Consider the following 24205-nt stretch of genomic DNA (forward strand, 5'->3'; position numbering starts at 1 on the left):
GATTGGCAGTGCCACATTTAAATGCTGTGGATGGCATTCTAAATTGGGATAAGTCTAAATTTCTGTTTTAATAAAGGGTCTGTGCTGGTTTATAGAAAGACTCTATTTGCAAGGATATTGCATAAACTACACACACATCTGATACAGTAAAGAAGCCTATAATGAATACCTTATTAAGCAACATAAAATATAATTGCATTAATTCACTATTTGATTTGTTAAAGACATGTTCCCACCTCCCCCTTCTGATCAAGATATTTATGATGGAATTGATGATGAAGATGCTACAGCTAGGTATGTTTTTATATACTTTAAATAATTTGCTTCTTTGACAGAATGTTTTCAGTTTTTAATGGTTTTGAGTCAAGCATAACAATTAGCAGGTATTAGTATGATCAGCAAGTGGATATACATCAAATGGATATGTGAAGCTAGAGAAAGGGGTTCTTCAGTCTTTTGAAGAAGTTTGATTCTATAATTTTGATATGCCAGCAAAAGCAGTTTGAAATCACAAAAATCCCCTAATCTCCAACTAGACAGAATAGGTCTGAAATTAAAATGACAAACTAAAATATTAGGTTGCTGAGTAACAACATGAAAACAGTAAGCCACTAGATTAATATCTGTACTACAAATACATGTCAGTAGCTGCAAATGGCCTAATATAGATATTTGTTAGCATTGGGGTAAGCAACTTTTACTTTGGGAATTAATGATAATTATGTGCATCAATGGAGAATTTAACTGGGCCTTTTAAGAAGAATATTACATTTCACATTATGATAATCACATGCATACTCCAAAGGTCTGTATCGCAGGATGAAGATAAGAGTGGTATCTGGCCCTGGGGAATCTTGAAGAGGCTAAAGGTCAAAGATGGCAAAAAGAAAAGTGTACGAGAAAAAACAGCCAATGTCAATGAGGCAGAAGAAAATGAAAATTTGTTGTAAGAGTCTGCCAGGAAATCAAAGTGCACATTAACTAATTCTAATAAAGCATTGATCACGTGCTACTAACATATCCTCACAGCAGCCTAATGAATCATGCATCAAATTGCAGCTCAGGAAGACACTTTTCTGCAAAAACACTGAGCTTTCTTTTCACCTTTCTCTTAACAAGCTGTATTTGTTGCAAAAGTCTGGTAATCAACATATGCTGAATTCTTTTTTTGGTGAAAAGCATCAGAATAATCTACCATCTTTGTGCCACTGGTCATGTAAATTTGCTGCATACTCAGTTAAAATTTACTTTTCTCACCAGTACAATGTAGATGAGATAAACTGGTAAATCTAGACCTGTTAATCAAAATTTTAGAAATAATATGCCAAACAGACAAATGCAAAGATTGTCTTCTATCCATCTTACCTAGAGAACAAATCAGCAGGTGGTTTTTTTGCCACATTCTTCAGTCATTTGTTTCTAAACCAGTTTACTTTAATTCAGTGATAAAAATATATTTATTCCCTAAGTATTGCTGGTGTCAGTGGCATGTCATAATGTCTGGAGGTTACTTGGAGCCCATGTGTTGGAAGTTTTTAAAATTATTTAGGATACAAAAAAGGCTATTAATGTGATATAAATACTTAATGAACTTTTTTTCCCTCCAGCACGTCTTCTTCAACAAAGCAGTCTGGAAAAGGTAACTAATAGCCTATTGTTCAGTCTCTGTATTGATTCCTGATTCTTTTTCTGTACATTGCTCTGTATCATGCTAGTCACAAAAATACATCCAAGGAAGGAAATAGGACTTCCTATTGCTTTCCCAGTTCCAGTAAACAAATTTCAAATATTGTGACTGATCCAGCTGCAGACAAGGAGATACATACACATTGCAAGATCCCTGGTAATCAACTTAATGAATTTAATGTGATTTTTCTACCTGAGATTAACAGTAGTCCATTTTATTTGGTTTAAATTTTAACAGGTAAATCTAGAAAGAAGCACTTAGTGAATGATCTCAAAAGTAAAGAGAAATTATTTTTTCTACTTTTAACACTTGCAATGTGTCTGTAAAGGAACATATAAGCATCAGCTCAGTTGTAGAATAAAAAACAAGTTCTTAGAATTTTTGAGTCTGCTTCTGGAACTGAGTTCTAGAGCTTCTGTTTCCTGCTGATTTTTCTAGCCATTGGTTCAATGAGTCAAACAATTGCTTCCCCTCTACAAATATGCTGTACATGATTGAAAAAGCATTCTTGGGCTAAGAATTCTCTTCACTGCTTTGGCATTGCAAGATGGCCTGAGAACTGACATACCCATGATTCATGTCCACTTCTAAGCAATGTTGCATTGACCAGGGTGCAATAGAAGTTATTGAATGTGCATTAAAATCAAGCTCAAAAAACGCACACAAAAAAGCAATATAGTGGGAATTAAATTAAAATTAAAGGCTATTTCATGTGCTAGACCTTGTTTCAGCTTCAGAAGATTAGAATTTCAGTGAATATCTGTCATTATTGATAAAGAATATTAATCTGAAAGGGCTGGGTGGTGTTGCACAGGTTGTGCAAAACAGAACCCAGAGTTATCCTAGACAGTAAATGGCTACAGTACTTGCCATAATTTCTTATAAATTTTGCTAAGATACCCTACATTGTAACACAATGTATTCACTTCTCAATTTTCACATAATAATGTTTCATTCTTTTGAATACTATTGTTTCAGATTATGGAGACAATGTTTATGATGACGTCGATTCTTCAGACTTCCCTCCTCCGCTGTCTGATCTCAGGCAAGTGAAACTATTACTCAGAAATCTAATACACTTTAAAAGTATATACTAGAGGCAAATTGCTACTAATATCTGCTTTATTTGGTGTTGTCAGGTTTTTTAGCTCCCACAAACCTACTGCTGATAATGGCACTTAAATGCCCTTTTCTCCATTACAGATTGAAATAATAATTAGACTATAGAATAAGTAAGCATGTTTTGCATTCAAACATATTCAGTCCCTGATGGAAAAGAGGAAGAAAATGATGCATGGCCTAAAGGAGCTTAATAATAGATTGTAGTTATTTTTCTATCAAAGTTTGGGGACTGTTAGGATAGATACTTTACCTCAGCTGCTGCAGTACTTCAGCAGAAAAGGAGGCAGTGCCTGTGTCTAAAGTATGAAACATATTTGGAGGTGTAAGTTCAGCTTGAAAAACTTTTATCCTGAACCAGAAAATTATGGTTATCTCTGGAGAACAATGTTATGGGCACAGTTGCATCTGTGAGGATGACTGTGACATGTCACATCCTGTTGTCACTTACTCCAGTCAGGTGGAGTGAGAGTCCACTAAAATTATGTAGTCCAGAGACATAAAAAGAGAGAGATCTCTTTGGGCTGTGTATCCTAAAGAAAATATGTGGTCCTTCTAAGCTAAATCTAGGGTAGGTCACACACACACACACATTCATCATCAATGAAACTGCCATCCTGCTGAGATCAGCAATGATCAAAAAGTAGAGTCAGGCTTTACATTCCCAGGTGCACCATCAGAAAGGCAGTTAGGTGCTGAAACCCTTCCATGCTCTTTGGCAAAAGTCAAGTGCCAAAACCAACAGAACTTGAAATATATCACGACACAAAAGTTCCCTGGTGTAGCAAAGTCTACAAGCACATAGGACTAGCACACACAAGGCTACGATATTCCAGCTGCCCTAACAGGGTGACATGTCATTCAGTTTGTTGCCCAGAGATGCACAGCCTTCACAAGAACTGCTCCTTACTGAGAGATTCTAAAGTATCTTAGCAGATAGAAACTTAAAATTAATTTTCGATATTCACTTATGTGATACATATTCGCATACAAAGAGAAGTAGAAAAGACAGCCCCAACTTCTAAAATTTTGGATCAAATCTCTATTGTATTCTCAGTTTTTCAGAGCTACAAAAATGTGATAAAGACATATGAAGGCAAATGCATTTTCAACAAAATTATCAGAATGCATGCCAATGACTCTGGTATGTTGCAAATTTTGTTTTATCTGTAACTTCTTCGTTTAGTTCATCAAAATCAGGAAGCTTTGGAAAACCTAAGTCAGATGAAAGAGATGCACAAAAGCTCAAGGTGGAAAAAGAGGAGAAAGAGTTCAGAAAAAAGTTTAAGGTAAGTTTTGTTCAAAGTATTTTCTTCACTTCATGAAATATACAAACAAAGTATCTGTATGGTGTCTTCTAATTTGTCCCCCATAACTTGATTTTGAAAGGGGAAGTATTACTACATGAAAAATCGTGATCTGATCATCTCTAAGTCCAAATGGCAAGTATGGGCACATACAATAGCATATATAAATATTTGTTAATTTCCAAAAAAATTAGTAATAAATGGGAATATTAATGGAAGAACATTAACGAGTTTTAACCATGGTTTTGGGGACTTTTTTTCTCCTTTTCAGTTTGATGGTGAAATAAAAGTTCTTTACTCTACAACCACAGTCCAGGATTTGTCTCAGAAAAGATGGGGATATAAAGACTTACAAATTAAACCAGGGGAATCTCTTGACATTATTGAAAGCACAGATGATACCAAGGTCCTCTGCAGGAACAAAGAAGGAAAATGTAAGTTTTGTACATATCAAAGTATCAAAGAATGGCTGAGTAAGTTGTGTAAAACCTCTCTTGTCTGGTTTACTTTACCTTGCCAGGTGGTTGACAAGAGGCAGATTGTTATTACTGTGTCCTATCACCGTGTTTTAACACTGGCTTGCCTTAAAAAAATCCAAAATACTTCAATGGACAAGATATACTAAGTATTAGAAAAAAAGGACCATTTTTTTTTGGTAAAGCTTTCCTTTGCAGCTTGGATTAGCAGATGTTTTTGTTGCTTCTTTGTCTCCCCCTTTGCCAAAAGGATTGTAGCTATGCTAGCCCACTGCGTCTAGTAAAAATAAAATTCTTGCTGCACCTCTGGATAGCACTAGCCCATTGATTGCAGCCAAGAGAAAATCAATAACAATATTCTTACTTTGGATTGCAAGAGATGGAGTTTAATCTTTTCAACAGGCTGGGGGGAACATTGCTTAGGAGTCTTATCCCCAGCTCCCAGCTAATCCAAGGCATATGTCCTAGCTGGCATGTCTGCTTGTTCTGGGAGCTGCACGAGGCCTTTCAGTGCTTCTTTGAAATCCTTGGCCAGGGCTTGCACTGGCAGAAAGTTTTGAATTTTTGGAGAAGTCCGAAACCATCTCCTGATGGTTTCAATTTCTTAATGAGCTTCTGTTACAACACTTTCCAAATCTCCTAGTGAAAATTCACTTTGTTCTGGAACAGCCTACTTTCAAAGTAGCAGCATCCTCCTGCTCACCTCTCCTTTTCTCCCCTGACCTGTGTAGAAGAGAGTACAATGCTATAAACCTCTGAAGAGGATTCAGCCACCTTCCTTTTATTTTTTCCCTCCTGTATTCCACTGTTACATTCTGGAGTGCAGCCTTCTTCCTGGCAGGCCTGCAGGGTGAGGAAGAATTTCTTGCATAACAACACATATGTTTTTCAAAATATGGATTGCACTAGAAGAACCACTTCCCAAAAAAAACAGCTTTCAAAGCTGCATTTTTTGAATCAAGCTAATAACAAAGTAGAAAGTAGTTCATACTGGCTGTTTTCCTCTCATAGTCTTCAAAGCTTTCAGATAATGACAGGAGCTACTGCTTTGCTATGCATAAAAGAGCAAAACAAATAAAAATATCCTCCCTGAAAACCTCTGAATAGATCCCAGTCAATTTACACATTAGTTAGAGAAGTTTGAATCCTACTTTAGTTAAGTGCATGACAGTTTTGTTTATTTGCTCCAGTTGTTCTAGTTCCTCAGATCTTAAAGCTATAATTTTACCTTCTGAAGGCCAGGTAGACTGAAAAGCCACAACTAAAGGCATTGTTATTTTCTTGCACATTAATTCTTTGATTTAATCATTAACTTATGAAACAGTTTTATGAAATAGTTTCAAGCCTCTACCAACAGTTCAACAAAACCACAAATTATATTTCAAAGTGTTCTCACCTTTTTAAGCAAGGGCTGATGATCTTAGGAATCTTAGGATATTCCGCTATAATTTATTTTAAATGGTATGAAATTATTTGAAATGTCAAAAATGAAACAAGGAACTGATTTTCATCTACCATCTCAAATTCCTTCTTGGTCTGAACACACACATTTTGAAATACAAAAAAGCTTTCAGTACAAGTTTGTACATTTTGCTTAATCTGTAGGACATAAATGGATTTCAGTGGCCCAAAGTTTAAGTTTTGATCTCTTTAAGTTCTTTTACATTGTCAGTGAGCAGCTGGCATGATGTGTTACAGCTTTCAGTGGTTGCTAAGTAATCAACATGGAGTGTGCTGACCTGCTGGCTTCTTCCTTATTTGGAAGCACCCCAAAAACTAATAAATTATTTAGAAACTGGAACTTTGTGCATGTAACTTTAGATTAGTAAATCTGAAAGAGTGTGAGACCAGCAGGGGTTATATCTCCCACGTATTTAAGGGCTAGAAATAGTCAGAAAAACATAGAAAATGCTTTGCAGTGATAGAAGCACTATCACATGCACGACTTCGAAGAACGCTGTGTTTGTATACCATGACTGTGAGCAAAGAAACTTTGCTTTCGTGTATTTCACTTGAGAAAGTTATATGAACAAGCAGAGAAGCTTAGATTAGCCAAACTATTTTAAATTATTTCCTGGAGACTTCAAGAGTCATGGAAATTATTGGACTGCCCTAAAAAGAATTTTGAAAACACAAGGTCTTTTAAAAAAAAAATTTAAAAATCAATTTCAATGTTTTTATTCCAGAAAATAAAAACTGGGGAAAGACAACTGAGCTAAGATATCCTGAACAGACACTACTAATGATTAAAAGAAGGAAATTTATGTAGTAATTTCAAATACAAGACAAGATCACATTTATTCTTTAGAACTCTCCTAATTTTGTACCAGCTTACTAGTGTTTACCTACAAACATGCAATTTCTGTTATGGCTCTCTCTTTTTTTGTATTCATTATATCAATTGACAAGTATTTCAGTAGGTATCTTTCACCAAAGACAGGAACTATTTTTTTAAAGAAATTCTATATGTTAAAAAAATGAGTAGTTTTATCTGATTTCATTAGTAATGCACCAGAGTAATAGAATTATAACCAGTAGCTTTTCTAAGGTATTTCCATTATTACATCCATTACTGGCCTTATTAATGTTACAGTTAGAATGTTAAACTGTTACAGGTAATGATATTTAATTGTCAAGCACATCCTGAAATATATTTTTTTCCCTGTATGAAACTCTAAATATTTCTGTTACTTATATTACTGCAAATATTATTATGTTGTTCTTATTATACTGCATTATTATGCTACAGTTTCTGAATTGAACTATAGTTTTTTTTAGTAACTGCTCCTTCCCACCCCTCTCATGCAATCAGGAAACTGAAATACAAGATGAAAACCTAATCTTGCATAACCTCTATTACTATTTAAGTGGCAAATAAGAATAAGCTAAACATTGTGCACAGCAAAATCTTCATCAACTAGCAGTCCATTGTACATTGTTTTCCATATGTTATGAATAGATGTCTGTCTGAAGAATATAAAAGAGAAAAATTGCATTTCCTCAGTGCTAACAGAGGGGTAATAACAAGCATTTAAATTTAACTTAAACACATCTATATTTCACTTTACAGATGGCTATGTTCTGAGAAGCAATTTGGTTCAGAAGTAAGTATAAAGTGATCACTTTGAAAAATTTGTTGTAATATTTAATTTTGTTCTAAATAGTCTGGTAAAAAAAAAAAAAGTGAAATACAATTATTTTAGTCTGTCATTGTAAACTTGCAAATTGAGTTATTTTTAAGGAGTTAGGATTTGTCAAAAATTACTCACAGACATCCATGCAGGAAATTTGCCAGAGTTTCATTCCTTGTTGCTTAACCATAAACTCTGATTAAACCATGAAAATTCACTTCAATTAAATATTATTGGTACTAGACTCTATTTCTGAACATCAAGTTAATAAAAGTAGGTGTATTGATACATTTTTCAAATATGTAACTAAAATGGACCAAATTTTCTTTAGGTTTGTTTATACTTCAGTCTCAGTGGGATAGAGATTTGGCTCAGTGTTGCTCCAAGAAATAGCATGGATCTCAGCATTTTGGTCCTAATCCAAAACTCTTGTCAGACACAGCCTCTCCATTTCCTTCAAGAGGCTTTTTATATTAGGCCCTGAAATATCAAATCAGATATCACTTTTAGAATTGTCCCATTTACAATTTAGAAGCATTTAACACTTACACACAAGTTTGAATTATATGTATAAACAGTCTTACTGTCTTCCATGGGACTGTCCATGTAACTAAGTCAATATTTGAAAATTCCTATTCATGGAGAATGTATATTTTGTAGACGGTATCTAAATTCATTACCTAAAAAGTAGCACCTCCAAAATGATTATTTAATTGCTGAGTACAGAAACAAAAATAATTTTAAGGGCATATTGATTGGATTTTTAATTCTATTTTTCTGGTGACCATTTTCTTAAAAAAATTAAGTACTTAATTTCTTTATGGAAATAACTCTATGATAATATCTATGTAAAAATGTAGTAAATAAAACTGACTTTTAATAAAGCAACCCTTTTATGTTAGAAAGAAATGTTTCCAAGTCTATCCTTCCCTAAAAATACTTTGACCTAACCATCTTGCTCAACATTGTTCTGTTACCACAAAGGTTGCATTGTCCTAATCAGCAACTTAATTATTTGATAGATTGCCTGCATCATACTGCTACTGTATATTTTAATACATTTCTGATGTCTCAATTTTTAAATATATTATTTGTCTTTTTTAATTTACAGTGATGGAGAGATTTATGACGATATTGGTGATGGTATGTTGAACATTTGGAACAATACATAATTGAATGCAATTCAGTAAATAACTTTATCTTTGTGTTGAAGTACTACCCAATATTAAAAGTTTTGCATTTTATTTCCATTTCAGATTGCATCTACGATAATGAAACTGATGCTGAGTTATTTTGAAATAACAATTTAATTGAAGATCAAACTCTAGTTTGGAACCCCACTTGTGAAAGCAAGAGTCATGGATGCTGACTGCAAGTTAATTGGTTGCTCTTTCAAATGTACAATGAACCTTTTTTGGGATTTCAGCCTTTTGTCCTTCAATGCTTTATAAAAATTTGTTTTTCCATTTATCTAAACATTTAAAATTCAGGGAATATGAACTAAAGTTAGGGATGTAATTTGTCACTTCCTTTCCACATTTCTGACAGTCCATGTAGAAACAGTTCTTTAATTATTTATTGCCAAAGAGGCCAGCTCACATCTGTGAAGGGTCCTGAGAACAACAATCCCTGGTTTTACTCTGGCTTTTATCTATCAAACATCAAAGACAGCCACCATACGTAATACAGTGTTCTGGGAAAAAAAAAAAAAAAATGGTGATAACATCCTGTTGTGAAAATAAGAAACCAAAACAAACATCAGAGAAAGCAATACATCACTGACCTGCCATTCCAACTGCAATAGTGTTCACTACACTGACATATGCAGCCATGTTCCATTATGGCAAACATCTCTTCTTATGTGTTGTACTGATGATAGAATTTCATTCTCTAAAATTTATATGAAGTCTACTTTAGAATATATATACTTAGAACATTTAGGTTAAGATTTAATTTCTGTTTAGTTTGAAGATAAGTTGTTACTATGGTAATATAGGTACTATAAGCTATAAACTGATGATAAAGTGTTTGGAAATTACTTCTAGAAAATTACTTTTACTAAATATATAGGTATATTTATCACTCTAGTTTGATAATGCCCTCTTTTTAACTACTTTAGTTTAATACTAGATTTGGTTAAGAAAGAGTACAGAAATCAAACATTTCTATGCTTATCCATTGGAGAAATAACATTTATTCCTAAAGTTCATTTTTGATAATCTTGTCTGAATGACCAAGTTGCAAATAAAAACAAAGTCAACAGGTAACTCATAAAAATTAAAATAATTTTACCCTTGTATATCAAAAGTCACTGGAAATCAAAGGACATTTATGGTAAGCTCCCAATAAAGAGGGTGAGCGTGTGCAAAAAAAAATGGAACAGATGTTGCTTTTGCTGTACTGTAAGTTAATTAAAACCTGTAACAACCAATGTGGCTGGATCAGCATAAGGAGCTCTTTTGATGATAGAGTCTCCTATAATCCTGAAGGGAAGTCAGGTACATTGTGCAACACAGAAAGTTTAGTTTATAAACACAAGAAATTTTGGCTCTGTTAAGTCAGTGACTTTTGGTCTCACCTTCAGTGGAACCGAGATTGCATCTTATAAAAGTGTCTTTTATTGCTGCTTCAAAATACAGTAAATCTCAAAGGAGGCATAATACAGTGGGGATATCAAACATAAAAATAAGAGACAGTAGCTCATAAGCTATCTATTTCTGTATGTAGAGTCACTATACTGAAAAGCTATATGCAAACTTGACTTTCTCATTGCTATTTTTCTTATCTATTTGCTATTCAACAGCATCCAGGCATCAAATACCAATTTTATGTATGAACATCGGCAGCAGCACCCAAATATAAAACATGACCTTGCATATTAAGTGCAATGAATGTCTGACTATCTGACTGTCACTGCTAATGGATTATTTATTTTTCAGTGGCATTCAAGAGGCTTTCTGCATTAAATTAGTGATATGCCAAAGAACTGAGTGGGCATGCAGGCAACTAAACAACTACTTCGATTTTCCATGTTCTTAGTGTTAATGTGTGTAGGCAATTCTGTATCAATAGTACTCACTAAATTGGTCATATGATACATTTAATAATGAAAAGAAATAAATATATGTATGGCTAAAACTGTATGCATTGGTTGTTCAAATCAAACATAATGTGATTGCTGCAGGGTGTTCAATGCTGGATGCTTTTTTTTCTTATGAAAAAAAGTATTTCTTCTGAATAAACTTTTATTCTGGCATGAAATGTGAGTACACTGTCTTCTGTTAAAATAGAACAACAGTAGCTGAACAGTAACTTCTGAAAATTATCACTGAGCAGCTAACAAAGTGAAAATCAACTTTTTTATAGTTGCAAAGGCTGCACAAATGTACCGTGGCATTTGTTAGTAATTACTACCCAGAGAGTGAAATGTAAACAGAAAATCTTTCAAACAGGAAAATCTAGACTTAGGCAGTCCATATTCTAAGGGTTTCTCACCTGTAATTTATTCTAGTATCTTTTAAAAGACAAAAAGAAAGAAAAGGAAAGTTGTTCACTTGATATTTTTCCCCCTCTGAATTTGGTCCATAATCCTGCAGTATTTGGCTGTGCCTACTAAAACAGTCAGCAGTGAAAACATCAAAATATTGACATAAAAATTAGGTTTCAGCATGAACATCCCAGTTAGGGTAAACAGAACTGGTTTCCATCTGTGTTGTACCTCTGTGCTGTCCCTGTAAACAGGCTAAGCAAAACCAATACTGGGAGGGCAAAAAAGGCTTCTCTATTTCACTAGCTTTATAACATTTCTCTGCTGTTACCGCAGGCTCTGGACTGAAGGAATGCAGCTGATCCGCTGCACATTCCTGTCTAAGAGGTTTATATTCTCGATCCACATAGTTGCAGATCGCCCAGCTACCCCTCCCACAGTTGTAACAAAATTTCTTCTATATGTGATCCCTTTGCATAATCCGTTCTCAGCTGTAGAGATCAGTACTTTAGTAAGATCATGGAAATTCAGGGGTGGAATGTAGATTCTCTGTGTGAATTAGAACACCCCTTACCACTACATTACAACAGACACTATTTTAAGCACATGTGTGCATAGGAATGTGTGCATCTGTTGTGTGTGAGTATACTTTTTGTGTATATTAAGGCATATTCTGAGAAACCCAATGGACCCATAAAAGGGTACCTTTACGATTTCATTATAGCAGTCCCAGACCATCTTGGATGGAAAAGCTTTTGCATGTAGTGAAAAGAACTCAAATGCTAGGAGAGTCAATAGATGTGCCTACATTCCGATTCCTTGTGTGGATTCATTGTGAACTGTGTGCGCAGTCTATAATTACACGATGGCTCGCTATTTTTTTCCACAGGATCCCCGCCTCATTTAGTGCATGGGCTGGATGAGAAATAATAGAAAGGGCAGTTGTTCAGCCCTGCTCGTTCAGTTTCTGGCCACTCCTTCATTTAGTGCAAATCTTCCCAAGCTTATGCTGCACCCAGAATTATTAGTTTCTGATGGCATTCATCACAATGATATCTAACATACCCTTGAATAGGAATGGATTCATCTTGTGAGAGAGGAAAACATTTTTTCCCCATTTTAATGTATGAAAGGAAGGCACAAACAGAGAACAATTCGTGGCACATATCCACTAATGCTGGATATAAAAACAAACCACTGAAGCTAAATTAATTTTTTTGTACTTTCCTAGATTAGGACTCACTGTTTTATTTTCCTCTTCTTTGCCTCTGCTTGTGGTTAAATACAAAGATAAGAGAGACAACATCTTGTGTTTAAAACGTTTACTAGCATGCAAAAGTCATACTGTAAATAGACTACAGAATCACAGAATCACCAAACACTTCTTGAATTTCGGCAGACATGGTGCTGTGACCACTTCCCTGGGGAGCTTGTTCCTATGCTCAACCAACCTCTGTGTGAAGAACCTTTTCCTAACATTTAAATTTTCCCTGACTCACCTTTTGGGCCATTCCCTCAGGTTCTGCCAGTGGTCACCACAGAGCAGAGTTCAGTGTCTGTCCCTTTGCTTCCCCTCATGAGGAAGCTGTAATGGCAATGAGGTCCCCCCTCAGTCTCCTCTTGTCCTGGCTGAACAGACCAAGTGACCTCAGCAACTTCTCACACAGCTTCCCCTCCAGACACTTGACCATCCTCACTGCCCTCCTTTGGACACTCTCTGATGGTTTAATGCCTTTCTTACACTGTGGCACCCAGAGCTGCCCCCAGCACTGGAGGTGAGGCTGCCCCAGTGCAGAGCAGAGCAGGACAATCCCCTCCCTTGCCCGGCTGGTGATGCTGTGCCTGATGCCCCCAGGACAGGGCTGGCCCTGTTGGCTGCCAGGGCACTGCTGGCTCGTGTTCAGCTTGTCATCTATTGGGATCCCTTTCTGCAGTGCTGCTTTCCAGCACCTCATTCCCCAGTTTGTCCATAATCCAGGTTTGTCCCTTCCCAGGTAGAGAATCCTCTCTGCCTTAGAAGGAGCCAACAGCTCCTCCCAGTTTTTTAACATCTGTGAACTTGCTCATATCCATCCAGTCCTGTGTCCAAGACATTTCTGAAGATGTTGAAGAGCACAGGGCTGAGGATGGACCCTGTGGAGCCCCAGCAGTGACAGGTCACCAGCCTGATGTCACCCCAGTCACTGTAACCCTTTGTGCCTGACCCATGAGCCAGCTAACCCATTACAGGATGTGTTTATCCAGCTGTGGGCTGGACATTTTGTCCAGAAGGATCCTGTGAGAGTATTAAAAGCTTTGTTGAAAACCAAAACGATTATATCAACTGGCTTCTCTTGATCAACAAGGTAGGTTACCTTGTCATAAAAGGAAATCAGATTCGAACTATGTTTACAGTAATAAAAAGGTGAGTAGAGGGAATAGCGTTTAAAATTTAATGTAAATAACAGGTTAGGCTATACTGTGAAACTTAACAAAAACTGAGGACTAATAGTATAATTTTGTGGTCCACATTATTATACTTTGTATCATTTGCTATCTTGAAGCTCCCATTTTGACAGACAGTTTGTTGGTTTTGAGCGATGTGGATGATTCCTGTCAGAGTTAAAGCTTTGTGTTTATAGTCTGGGTAGGTCCAAGGCTGAAATATCTAAACTAGTTCAATATGGTCTGGGTAGATCCAAGGCTGAGACATCTAAACTAGTCCTGAAAGAGTCAATTTATCTAACAGAAGCAATTCACTCAGGATAGCAACATAACTCTACAAACCCTCCACCTTGACTGCTTAGCCTGGCTAACAAATAAGGCAGATGAAGGATCATCTTAAGTAATTTTCAGAACACCAGCCATTTGGGAAGCATTTCAGGGCCAGTCTGATTAGCCACCACTGCAGAACACCCCCTTAATGCACATTCTAACCCTGTGCTAAGCAGCAGTGTGGTGACCCGCAGTCCCCCGCGTGCAGCAAAATACAGTAATCCCACAGTTTTCCTTCTCTGTGTTTCATTCTACATAGATGATTCCTGAACATACATAGAATTTGGTACATCATTTATATTTGCCTCCTTTGAAAGCACTTTGAAAGAAAATATTAAGATTTTAATAAATGGATTAAGTTTCTTGCTGGAGGCTATTTTTATTGTGGGCCTTGCTACAAAGAATATGGGAAACTGTGTATCTTTTCTTGCCACACAGATAGGTAAATATTGCTTGAATTTAAAATATTCACTGCTAGGCACAAAGTAAGTATGCAAAATGTCTACAGAAACATGAATGAAATGCGAATTAGATGGATACCAAGGGTTTTAAGAAATATTATAAGATTTGCATTACTTCAGTAATATCACAAAATCCTACTGCTCAGGCATCATGAGACAGACAAAGAAAGAAAAAAATAGCACTGGCTTTTTTCCCCCACTTTTTAAATTCTTTTTTTGCCTTTGGCCTGATTTCTGATTTTCAAGTTCTTAACAGGAAAAGCTGCCTGATCCTTCATTTATGTGTGGGTGTGCTTCAGGTGGAAAATGTACACAAAACACAGACACACAATACAGGGCTCTCGTCCATTTTTGCTGCTGACAGAAGTGACACACTGCCAAGCTCCCTTCCCTTCTCCTGCGTCTCAGATTCTTCCATGTTCCCATGCCTTGAGCAATGTTGTCACACACCTTCCAGCTCACACAGGTAAGCCCAGCTTCTTCTTCTGTATTGATCGAAAGAAATTCTATATTTTGTTGTCATTACCTCCTCTCACCACCTGAGATGTTCTCCTTACTTTTTTTACTCAATTATTTATTTTTCCCCATAATTATTCCTCTTTTTCTTGACCGTCTGACCATGGCATTCTTTTCTTTACTTTTCTGTTTCCTTGTGCCTTTCTCTTTTCATCCCTTTAAACTGTTCCCCTACTTCTGCATTCCTGGCCCTGGCACTTTCATTTTTATTCTATTTTTAAAAACTGCTCTGTTTAAATGACTTTTTTTTTTTTTTTTTTTTTTTTTTGTTGTGCAAGATTCCTAACTCTGTGGGTGACACCAGCAGAGGTTTAATGACTCAACAGGCAGTGAGGAGACTTACAATTCTTCTATTTTGAGTTCTAGGCTGTTTATCCCCCAGCATTTAAAATCAGGTCAAACATACCTTCCTCTGCTTTCAGTATTTGGGGGAGTTTTTCTTTAGTACTCAAGTTGGGATGCTATATATAACTGAAGCCTAGAACTGTCAGTTTAAACTTCAAAAAAAATTATTTTCTATCCCATCCCTTTTTTCTGCTTCTATATTCATAGTAAGCTACTTGCTACTGGCCATGTAAGAGACTGAAGCCTGTTCTAATGGCAGTTGCTGGCTGCTGAGAATCTCCAATATCCAAATATTTCAGTATAGATACCATGATGTAAACAGCATTGCTGTTCAAATGTTAGCCAGTATTTGTCAGACAGTGCCCAAGGAAGATATTAATGGGCTTCTTCAGTTTTCAAGAAAAGACTATAAGTTACAAAAAATACTACTGTCTTATAGATTTTATATCAGAATATATCTAGAATTTATTATAATTTTATATAGAATTTAGCAGTAGATTATAAATTATCCCTACATAGAGCTTCAGCACTATTACTGGAGTTTATTTGGACAGAAACAGCAGCTGTGTTTTGTAAAAGTTTTTTCCTCAGGTGTAATTATTATGCCAACCATACACAAACTAAACACCTGCTGCTTTTCACAGCTTCAATAGGATTATATAGTGTGGAATGCTGGGAAAAATCTCACATGAACGGTTGCCTAAGTATAAGGCTATACTAATTAACAATATAGTTAGCAACCAGCCCAGTTAATCAGGAAGACTTGTTGCAGCAGTTGACATTCTGTTATTTTGCCACTGATTGTTACTGCTTTAGTGCAATACTTACTGCTGCTCTTGTTTAATTTTCTGCTACGCACTCTATGTTCATTTTTAAAATTTATTACATTATGGGGTATTGAAGAAATATTAACACTACAAACAACTGCAATAAATTCTGACTTTTATTAATACTTTTTATTTAAGGGTACTATCTTTGTGAACTAACTTGGATTATGATGGTTTCCAAAATCAGAGCAATTTCAGACAAAAAAAAAAAAAAAAGAAATTTACTGACCTTAAAACTTTGTTGGGTATTGGGGAGTTGTTTATAGCAAATCACATTACTTTTGCCAACTATATTATTGATACTTAAAATAGGGCTTATAGAACCCATTTTCATTTACATAACAATATATGTAGAAATACACCTAGTTAATTGTATTTGAAAAGGTTAGCACAGGAATATATTAAGAATATAACATATAAGCCAGAAGAGTATTCACACCCCAAAAAGCAAGTCCAATAGTAGCAACTGCAAATTGCCTATATATTTGTCTCCAAGCTGTTTGGTGAACATGAGACCAAAATGGTCAAATCAAAAAATCTAGCATATGGATCAAAAGCTCACCAAAAAGATATTCAGCATCCACTTAAACCCAGTACTTACCCACTCAGGTCTCCTTTGCTTGACTTTCTGCACTGTGCTTGGGCATTTTGGCAACACACCTTGCCTATAACCAGATGCAGCCCATAGCTGCATCCATACTAGTCATTTAAAACTGTGCCAGGGAACATCCATGGGCACTGGACCTTGATGGTCTTTGCTGTCACATAGCCAAAATTAGACAGTTTTGTCTCAAGAGCAGCACAAGGCTGTCCAAAGAACTCCCAGCACATATTTTCAGGATATCCACATAACCACTTCCCTTCCCAGGTGACCCCATGAACCAGACAGATTTTCAAGGGAGCAGATGTGTGTAATATGCAATGTCCCTGCTTTCACATTGCAATTCTGTTTCAAGACCTCTGTCCTTCCCAATATCACAGATTCTGCCAGGTTTTCAACCCAGCTCTGGCCACATTGATTTCTCAGATCCTCTAGTAGCACTCGCAGCAAAAAGACTCTGTTCAGTCAGATAAATTTATATCCAGGAGAAAGGACCCTTCCTATTTCTGCTTGTTGCTGTTATGGGGGCACAGAATCAAAGGACTTTGATTTATGTAGATTAAACTGCAAACTGATGAGGTCACCTTTCCCCCCTTGTTCCTTTCCTCACATCCTCTGAAGAGGATGCCTTTTCAATCTTGCTGCACAATCCTCTCCCTAACAGTCCTTTTGTTGCATAGCAGACACACAAGCTCAGAGCTTCAGCTGCATCCTCCCACACACTGTTCTGTACCTGGATGGAGATGTGACATTCAGGTTTGTACCAGTTTAAGCCAACAGTGAACCACAGGGAGGTCCGAGAATTTCAGCACATGGCTGCCCAAGGGTCAGGCATTGTGCAGGTCTACTCTAGGACATGTGTGTTCTTCAGCATAACCATTAGTTTGTCAGAGCTCAAATAATTTAATTTAATTCTAAACATTCGTGCAGCTGCTAAAAATGTGCTGATGAGCTGGATTCTATTTGACTGAAACAGTGGAACATTTAAACCCAAAATCTACCAGGACCCATTCTTAGACCATAGAATTGTTCAGGTTGGAAAAGACATCTAAGATCATTGAGTCCAAGTGCTAACCCAGCACTGCCAAGTCCACCACTACATCACGTCCCTAAGCACCAAACCTATACAGCTTCTAAATACCTGCAGGAGGGGACATTCCACCACTTCCCTGGGCAGCCTGTTCCAATGCTCCACCAACTTTTCTGTGAAGAAATCTTTCTTGTTATTCAGTCTAAACCTCCTCTGCTGAAACTTGAGGCCATTTCCTCTTGTCCTATTGCTTGGGAGAAGAGACTGACCCCCACCTCGCTAGACACAACCCCTGTCAGGCTGCTGTAGAGAGTGATAAGGTCTCTCCCAAGACTCCTTTTCTCCAGGCTAACATCCCCAGCTCCCTCGGCCACTCCTCATAGCTCCATTACCCTTCTCTGGACTCACTCAAGTACTTAAGTGTCTTTCTTGACCTGATTCTGAGCTGCTGCTCAGACAGACATTTTTACAGACTGAGATGTTTTTACATAAGAAAAATATGTCAAATGATTTTTGCAATACTATATGGACAAAACAATATCTGATAAACTCTTGAGATACTTCATTGACTGGTGGTTTCTTTACACTTTTCTTTTTTATACCTCCACTGACAGTATTTCTTAGCTGCAGAGAACAGATCTCATGTTTTATCATGTTCTTTGCAGTTTTTATGGGCTTCATGTCAAGAATAAGATTAAACAAATAGAGTGATTACAAAGACTCTTGCTAACAGTATAGAAATAGCAAAGAAGGGATTATGGTTTCAACCTTTTGATCCCATTCACTAGATTTTATCTTCTTCCTGTTTGTCCAATTGTCATTCAGAAATTATCATGTATTTATAACCAACTTTATAATATTGCAAATTAAGGAAGAATATTACAAGTACATTTGCATAAGATAAAATGCTCTTCAGCTACAAATCATAGTAACTCAGTTGAATTCAGAAAGTTAGCTTCTTCTCTGCATAGCTTGACTCAGGTTTATGTTTTTCTTTTACATTTCTACGATGGACAGGCTGCAGCTGATGTACATTGCACATCCATATTCATTTCCATACAGTTCAAACAATTCAAGACAGTTAAGGCTCTGCCACTAGCTTTCTTTATTTTACCTCAAACAAGTGAAAAGCTTTCCTTTTTGATCTTTATTTTAAAATTTATCTTAATTCATGAAGATTTATAATTCACATATCCCTGACGTATCCCTGTTCAGTATGTAAAAAAGCTGCCCCACACATGGGCGGGGGGGGGTGTGGGGGAAACAACAATTTTGTGATTGAAAAAGGAAGGAACAAAGCTATTTCTTTTTGAGTCCTTTGCATGCATGCACAGAAATGTGACTCAAGTTTTAGAAGCCCCTTTCCATCTTGGAACATGCACAAATGTTTCACTCTGGTTTCAAGACCAACCTGACTCTGCAAACCTCCAGGTGACACTAGAGGATTGTTATGGTCTCATGTACCATGCTTTGCAGTTGGGAAAGGAAATACACCAGCAGCTCTCAGGAAATTCTGCTATCACAGTGTGTCCCCATGTCTCCTTTGGGAGATTTACTAAACTACATAGAGAACTACATACTTTCATATAGAATTATAAAGGAAGAATTAAATTGAATTAAAGCATTCCGATTTCCCATTTGGCCATAATGTATCTTTTCTTTGATTGGATTTACAGTGATTTGATGTATTGTGTTTTAGACACTGAAAGACAAAATAATAAATAGAAAAGACTGCCATACACTGGATCAAGTGTAATCTGTGACACACAAGCCAAGTGCAGAAGTTAATTTTCTCTTTGGTATTAATTTTCCCACTCCAAATGGGAGAGACTGTTTTCCCCTCCATATTTCTCCCCTTTTGCATGCTCAGGAGCAATACTGTTAGATGAAAGTGTGTAGAAAAATTGAGAGGGAAGGAAACTTTATAACGTCTTTAATAAAATTTTGTGATTATTTCCCCATATTTGAGTCAAGGCTAGAACATAGGAAAAGCTCCAAAACCAGATCCAAAAATGTCCTCTACTCTCCTAGGCTGAGAATTCCTCATGCCAGTGATGACCATATTTTAAGGCCCTGACTCTCCTTGCAACCTTAGGTATGGGGCTGTTTGTGTTTGTTTGTTTGTTTGTTTGTTTGTTTTGTGGGGATCTAAGTGGCAGTTAAGGTTAATGCATTCTCACTCTTTTCCTTTTCACCATAATGAAAAATTAAAAATCTAATGTTTAATTTCCTTTTTTTTTATCCTAGTTGTGGCAAATATTAATTATACCTCAAACATCTTTAACACAGCCTTGTGGATTAGCATTTATAACTGAAATGACGTTATTTTATGTGTCATTAGCAGAGACAATTTCAATTTCTCTGGCAGAAACCAAATCCAATTAGGGTGAAAAAGACACAGGAAACTGAAGCCCCCCAAGATAAATGTAATATTTTGATTATTAAAGGATGTCTGCAGGAAAAAAAGCTGCGAAAGAATACTCTGGGATATAAACATTACTCCTTTCTTATTGTCCCTTGTTGAAATATAATGTTTAGGTTCTCTTGAAATACCTCATGTTTCCCAGACTTTGTATCTCTTGGAGAAGAAGCAAGTGTTGAATGGCAGTAGCATTTAGCATGAGTGCCCAAAGCTTGACATAGAGATTACAAACTCAAATCCAATCCAGATTGGGCCAATGTTTAGTGGTGAGTCAAAGTCATGTGAAAATAATTAGACAACAGAAGAATTTGTAGTAAATAGAATGCAGCATTACTACCACCAGCAGCAGTTAATTTAGCATTTTCAGGGGGTCAAGAGCTCCCCGGACATGAAATCCTAAAACACAGTCATGAGGCATATTGGTGAAAAGGAAGTTCAACCTGTTCCTATGTGACAGACAGATGAGATTTTATTGTTCAGAGCTTTTAATTTTCAGAATTTTTGGTTCCTCCAAAACATTACCTTCATATTTAGCAAGCAAAAATCATGAAGTTCTTGAAAATTGTACTTTAAATTCAGTATAATTGATAAAATTATATTATAGCAAGATTCTTCTATGTCTGGCATTAACTGATATGCCAAAAAGTTTTTCCACTCCATCTTACCAAATATTTAGTTTACTCTCCTAAATGTTTCGTAAGTGCACCAATAAGTGTAAAAATTTTGAGGCGAAACCCGACGTTTATGAATACTTAAAAACTCCAGATTTTTGTAAGTAATGCTGGACCTGAATTGAAAGACCTAAAAGGGAAAATTCAGAGTAGAAAATGATTGACTAGAAAACAGGAAACGAGTTATCTAAGCCTGTGAAGGTATTTTTATATGGCTGGCTACTTCCACACTTCAACTTTATAACTATTTGCTGGATTTGGTCTGGAGAATTTGGGATGTCAGTGCAAGGATTTGCCTCGCCTACGGCTGTCTGTAGCATCGGGTGTAATGCGGATGCCATCAGCAAATTTAAATTTCTCCCTAAAGAGAAGGCAATGTCAGTGCATGGTTTCTTGCAGTGGAACTTCTTTACCACTTTGGGGGCTTTGGTTTGTTTGTTTGTTTGTTTGTTCGTCAGTTTTTAAAACATGCACTTATTTTATTAAATAAGTTTCGCAAATGCAAAAGCAGCAAAAGTCTATTAGCACTTGAACCTACAGAGACCCGCTGCGCACAAACCAAACAAGAGAAGAAAAGCTATTTCTTTTTTCCTGTTTTTTTAATTACTTCACGCTTTAAAAAGCAGAAAACATCCGGCGTACAAAGCCCACGGTCACGCCGCACCCACGTGAATTACCACCTCATCACAAGGCCGAGAAACCGGGCGGGCAAGCCCCGAAACAAAGAAACAAAATAGAAAAAAAAAAAATACAACAAAACAAAATTAAGCAAACAACAGGAAAAAAATAAAATTAAAAAAAAATAAAAAGAGAAAGCGCGTAAAAGAGTAATTTCCGTGGTCAGGCCACGCCCGCGCCCGCCCCGCGCCCGCGGTAAGGGGGGAGGCGCCGAGGGGGGGGCGCCCTGCGCGCCGGCGACCCCGCGCGCCTGCCCTCGCGAGAGCGGGCGAGGTTTCCGGTGTTGTGGCTGCGGGGCCGCAAACATGGCGGCGACGCTCCGCGCCCGCTCTCTGAGGCACCTCCGCATCCGAGGTGAGGAGTGTCCCGCAGGCCGCCCCGCCGGCGGCCGCACTGCCACGGTGCCCGCCGGCCGCCCCCTCTCCTCTCCTCCCTTTCTCCTCCCTGCTCCCGGCTTCTTCTTCCCCGCCCGTCTAACGCGCTTCTCTCCCCCCGTCCCCGCAGGTCGGAACGACAGCGGCGAGGAGAACGTGTCCCTCGATCTCAGCCGAGGTACGGGCGGGGCGGGGGGGCCGCGCGAACCCCGCTGCGCCCGAGGCGGGCGGCGCGGCGGAGCGGAGCGGCCTGGTGATGCCGTGGGGCGGGCGCGGGGCCCGGGGCCGCCGCCGGCGGCTGAGCGGAGCCGCCCGCGGGTGGGAGCCGCTCCTCGGGCACCGTGGGGCCGTGCTCGGGCCGCTCCGAGGCCGCGGGGCTCCCTTCTCCCCGGCGTGCGTGCGGAGGCTGCTCGGCCGCCGCTGGGGCTGCCCTTGAAGCCCCTGGTGCTCGCAGACACGGTTGTTTGCAGTGCCAGACCCTCGGCCGATCGTGCCGTGCGCCTCCGAGCAGCACCTCGGCAGCGGCGGCTGTTCCTGTCACCGTCCCTTTTTCGTGTATCCCTGCCTGCCCTAGGCCAGCTGGCCACCCCGCTTGCCCTGAGCCTCTTGCTGCAAGACCTAGAGTACCTCATCTCCCCTTTGCTTGTTAAATTGTTCCAAACACCCTCCCCTGCTCTCAAATGTGTCTGTGTCTCTGGTGGGGTGCGGGGTGGGGGGGGCGGGTTAGGAGGAAGGAAGTAATGCTGATATCTGCTACACGCTAAGAAGTTTTGTCTCAGACAAACAGGTACTCGTTCCCTACCCACACGTATCGGGTACAAAATGTGCTCTTACCTTGCTGAGTACTGAGGTAAGGGTAAGACCCTCCCAAAGTCACAGGGAAAATTCAGAAACCAAACTGGAATGTTATTGCCCTAGAAGCAGTGATATTTCGTGGGACAGAGGATCCTGCTCTGGAGAAGGAATGAAATTGATGCTAGTGTGTAACTGTTTGCTTCAGTAGAGCCAGGATGGCTACTATGCTGAATAGATCCATTTTATGGGGAAGTAGGCAGGGAAATGACAGAATCGATGAGATAAAAGTGGCCTGTGAAATGGAAAGGAAGTAAAAATACCAGCAGTAGAACTAGTGTTTTCAGCTTGGAATTGTTGATACTGCATCATACTTTCTCAAATTCTCTTTTCCCACAAAGGAAGGTGTGTTTAGTATTATTTTATTAGGCACTTCTATCATGGGCTGCAAGTTATCTCTGTATATACATATCATATTTACAAGTATTTTTTAATAATGGGGAAAACTGCTGGGGTTTCCTCAATTTAAAGAAACAGACTCTTATTCTATCTCCCAATGGACATGATTGCTTTAGAGAAATGCTGTGTTTAAAAATTAAAACAAGTGAAATTTTCATCATCAAAATGTGGAACGAAGGCTTAACAGTTTAAGCACATAAAAAACAAAGTTATTATTGTAAGCAGTGTTACCTATTTATGAAATCTGCAGAATTAGAATTTTAATGAATGGGTTTAATAATTTATGTTCTATAGTGTACTGAAGTGTTTTGAGGTTAAAGAACAATACACAAAATTTAAATGCTAGAGCGGTAATTTTGAGATGTGGTCTGTTTAAAATCTTCTAATCAGAATTCGATAGGTGACGATCATTGTGATATTGATTTTTGCCATGAAGTGTTTTCAGCTGCCTGCTGAGACCTCCAAGAGACCTGTAGTAGTAGCAGTGCAGCTATTACATGTGTATCATGTAAAGGAGGCTCCTGAGTAAGATGCAAACCACATTTAATATGTGTTTTCATTTTTTATTAATGGAAAAAGGTATTTTGCGCAATGGCAATATATCTTCTGTTAACAAAAGAAAAATCATTGGGGAAGTTGAATAAGAAGCTGCTTTAAATGTAGATATCAAAAACCCAGTGGTTTAGGGGTTTTTTTATTAGAAAAACTACAGCTGAGTGATCAGTAATTGTCTAGCACTGTATATCCATGGTAGATATCAACTGCATTTTGAAGAGGAAACAAAAGTAAGATGGTTAAAAATCTCAGCAAGACATTAACTAGATTCCCACATAACTTGACTTCCACAGTGAACACAAGTATTTGTTTTCCCAGCTGTCACAATAGTTATATAAGCAATTATTTTAAATATTTTGCTACCCTAATTTGGTAGTAATAGCACAATGCTTTGATTCACTATGCTGCGCAGATCACATAGTTTTCCACAGGGTTCACGTTTGTATTAGCTTAAAAGAATGTTCTAATGGTTTTTGTTTCCTGGTACAACTGAACTTTGTGTTATTAATGTGA

General features: G+C 37.8%; 2 protein-coding genes across 4 annotated transcripts in view; both read left to right on the forward strand.

Annotated features, from left to right (window-relative positions):
• The window catches only part of FYB1 (FYN binding protein 1), a 56522-nt gene extending 45541 nt beyond the window's left edge, over window positions 1–10981 (forward strand). The window contains exons 11-19 of one of the 3 annotated variants that reach the window (XM_056514092.1): window positions 225–294; window positions 806–946; window positions 1608–1639; window positions 2666–2732; window positions 3993–4095; window positions 4385–4547; window positions 7660–7693; window positions 8832–8863; window positions 8977–10981. In XM_056514092.1, coding sequence (XP_056370067.1) covers window positions 225–294; window positions 806–946; window positions 1608–1639; window positions 2666–2732; window positions 3993–4095; window positions 4385–4547; window positions 7660–7693; window positions 8832–8863; window positions 8977–9017 — 683 coding nt within the window. In that variant the 3' untranslated portion in view covers window positions 9018–10981. The remainder of the gene's footprint in view (window positions 1–224; window positions 295–805; window positions 947–1607; window positions 1640–2665; window positions 2733–3992; window positions 4096–4384; window positions 4548–7659; window positions 7694–8831; window positions 8864–8976) is intronic. The other 2 variants (XM_056514093.1, XM_056514095.1) reach the window with 2 other exon arrangements.
• A 10759-nt stretch (window positions 10982–21740) lies between these two features.
• Window positions 21741–24205, forward strand: part of RICTOR (RPTOR independent companion of MTOR complex 2) — a 74457-nt gene continuing 71992 nt past the window's right edge. The window contains exons 1-2 of the mRNA XM_056513088.1: window positions 21741–21866; window positions 22017–22064. Coding sequence (XP_056369063.1) covers window positions 21818–21866; window positions 22017–22064 — 97 coding nt within the window. The 5' untranslated portion in view covers window positions 21741–21817. The remainder of the gene's footprint in view (window positions 21867–22016; window positions 22065–24205) is intronic.

The sequence above is a fragment of the Oenanthe melanoleuca genome, chromosome Z, assembly GCF_029582105.1.
Source record: "Oenanthe melanoleuca isolate GR-GAL-2019-014 chromosome Z, OMel1.0, whole genome shotgun sequence".
NCBI lineage: Eukaryota > Metazoa > Chordata > Aves > Passeriformes > Muscicapidae > Oenanthe > Oenanthe melanoleuca.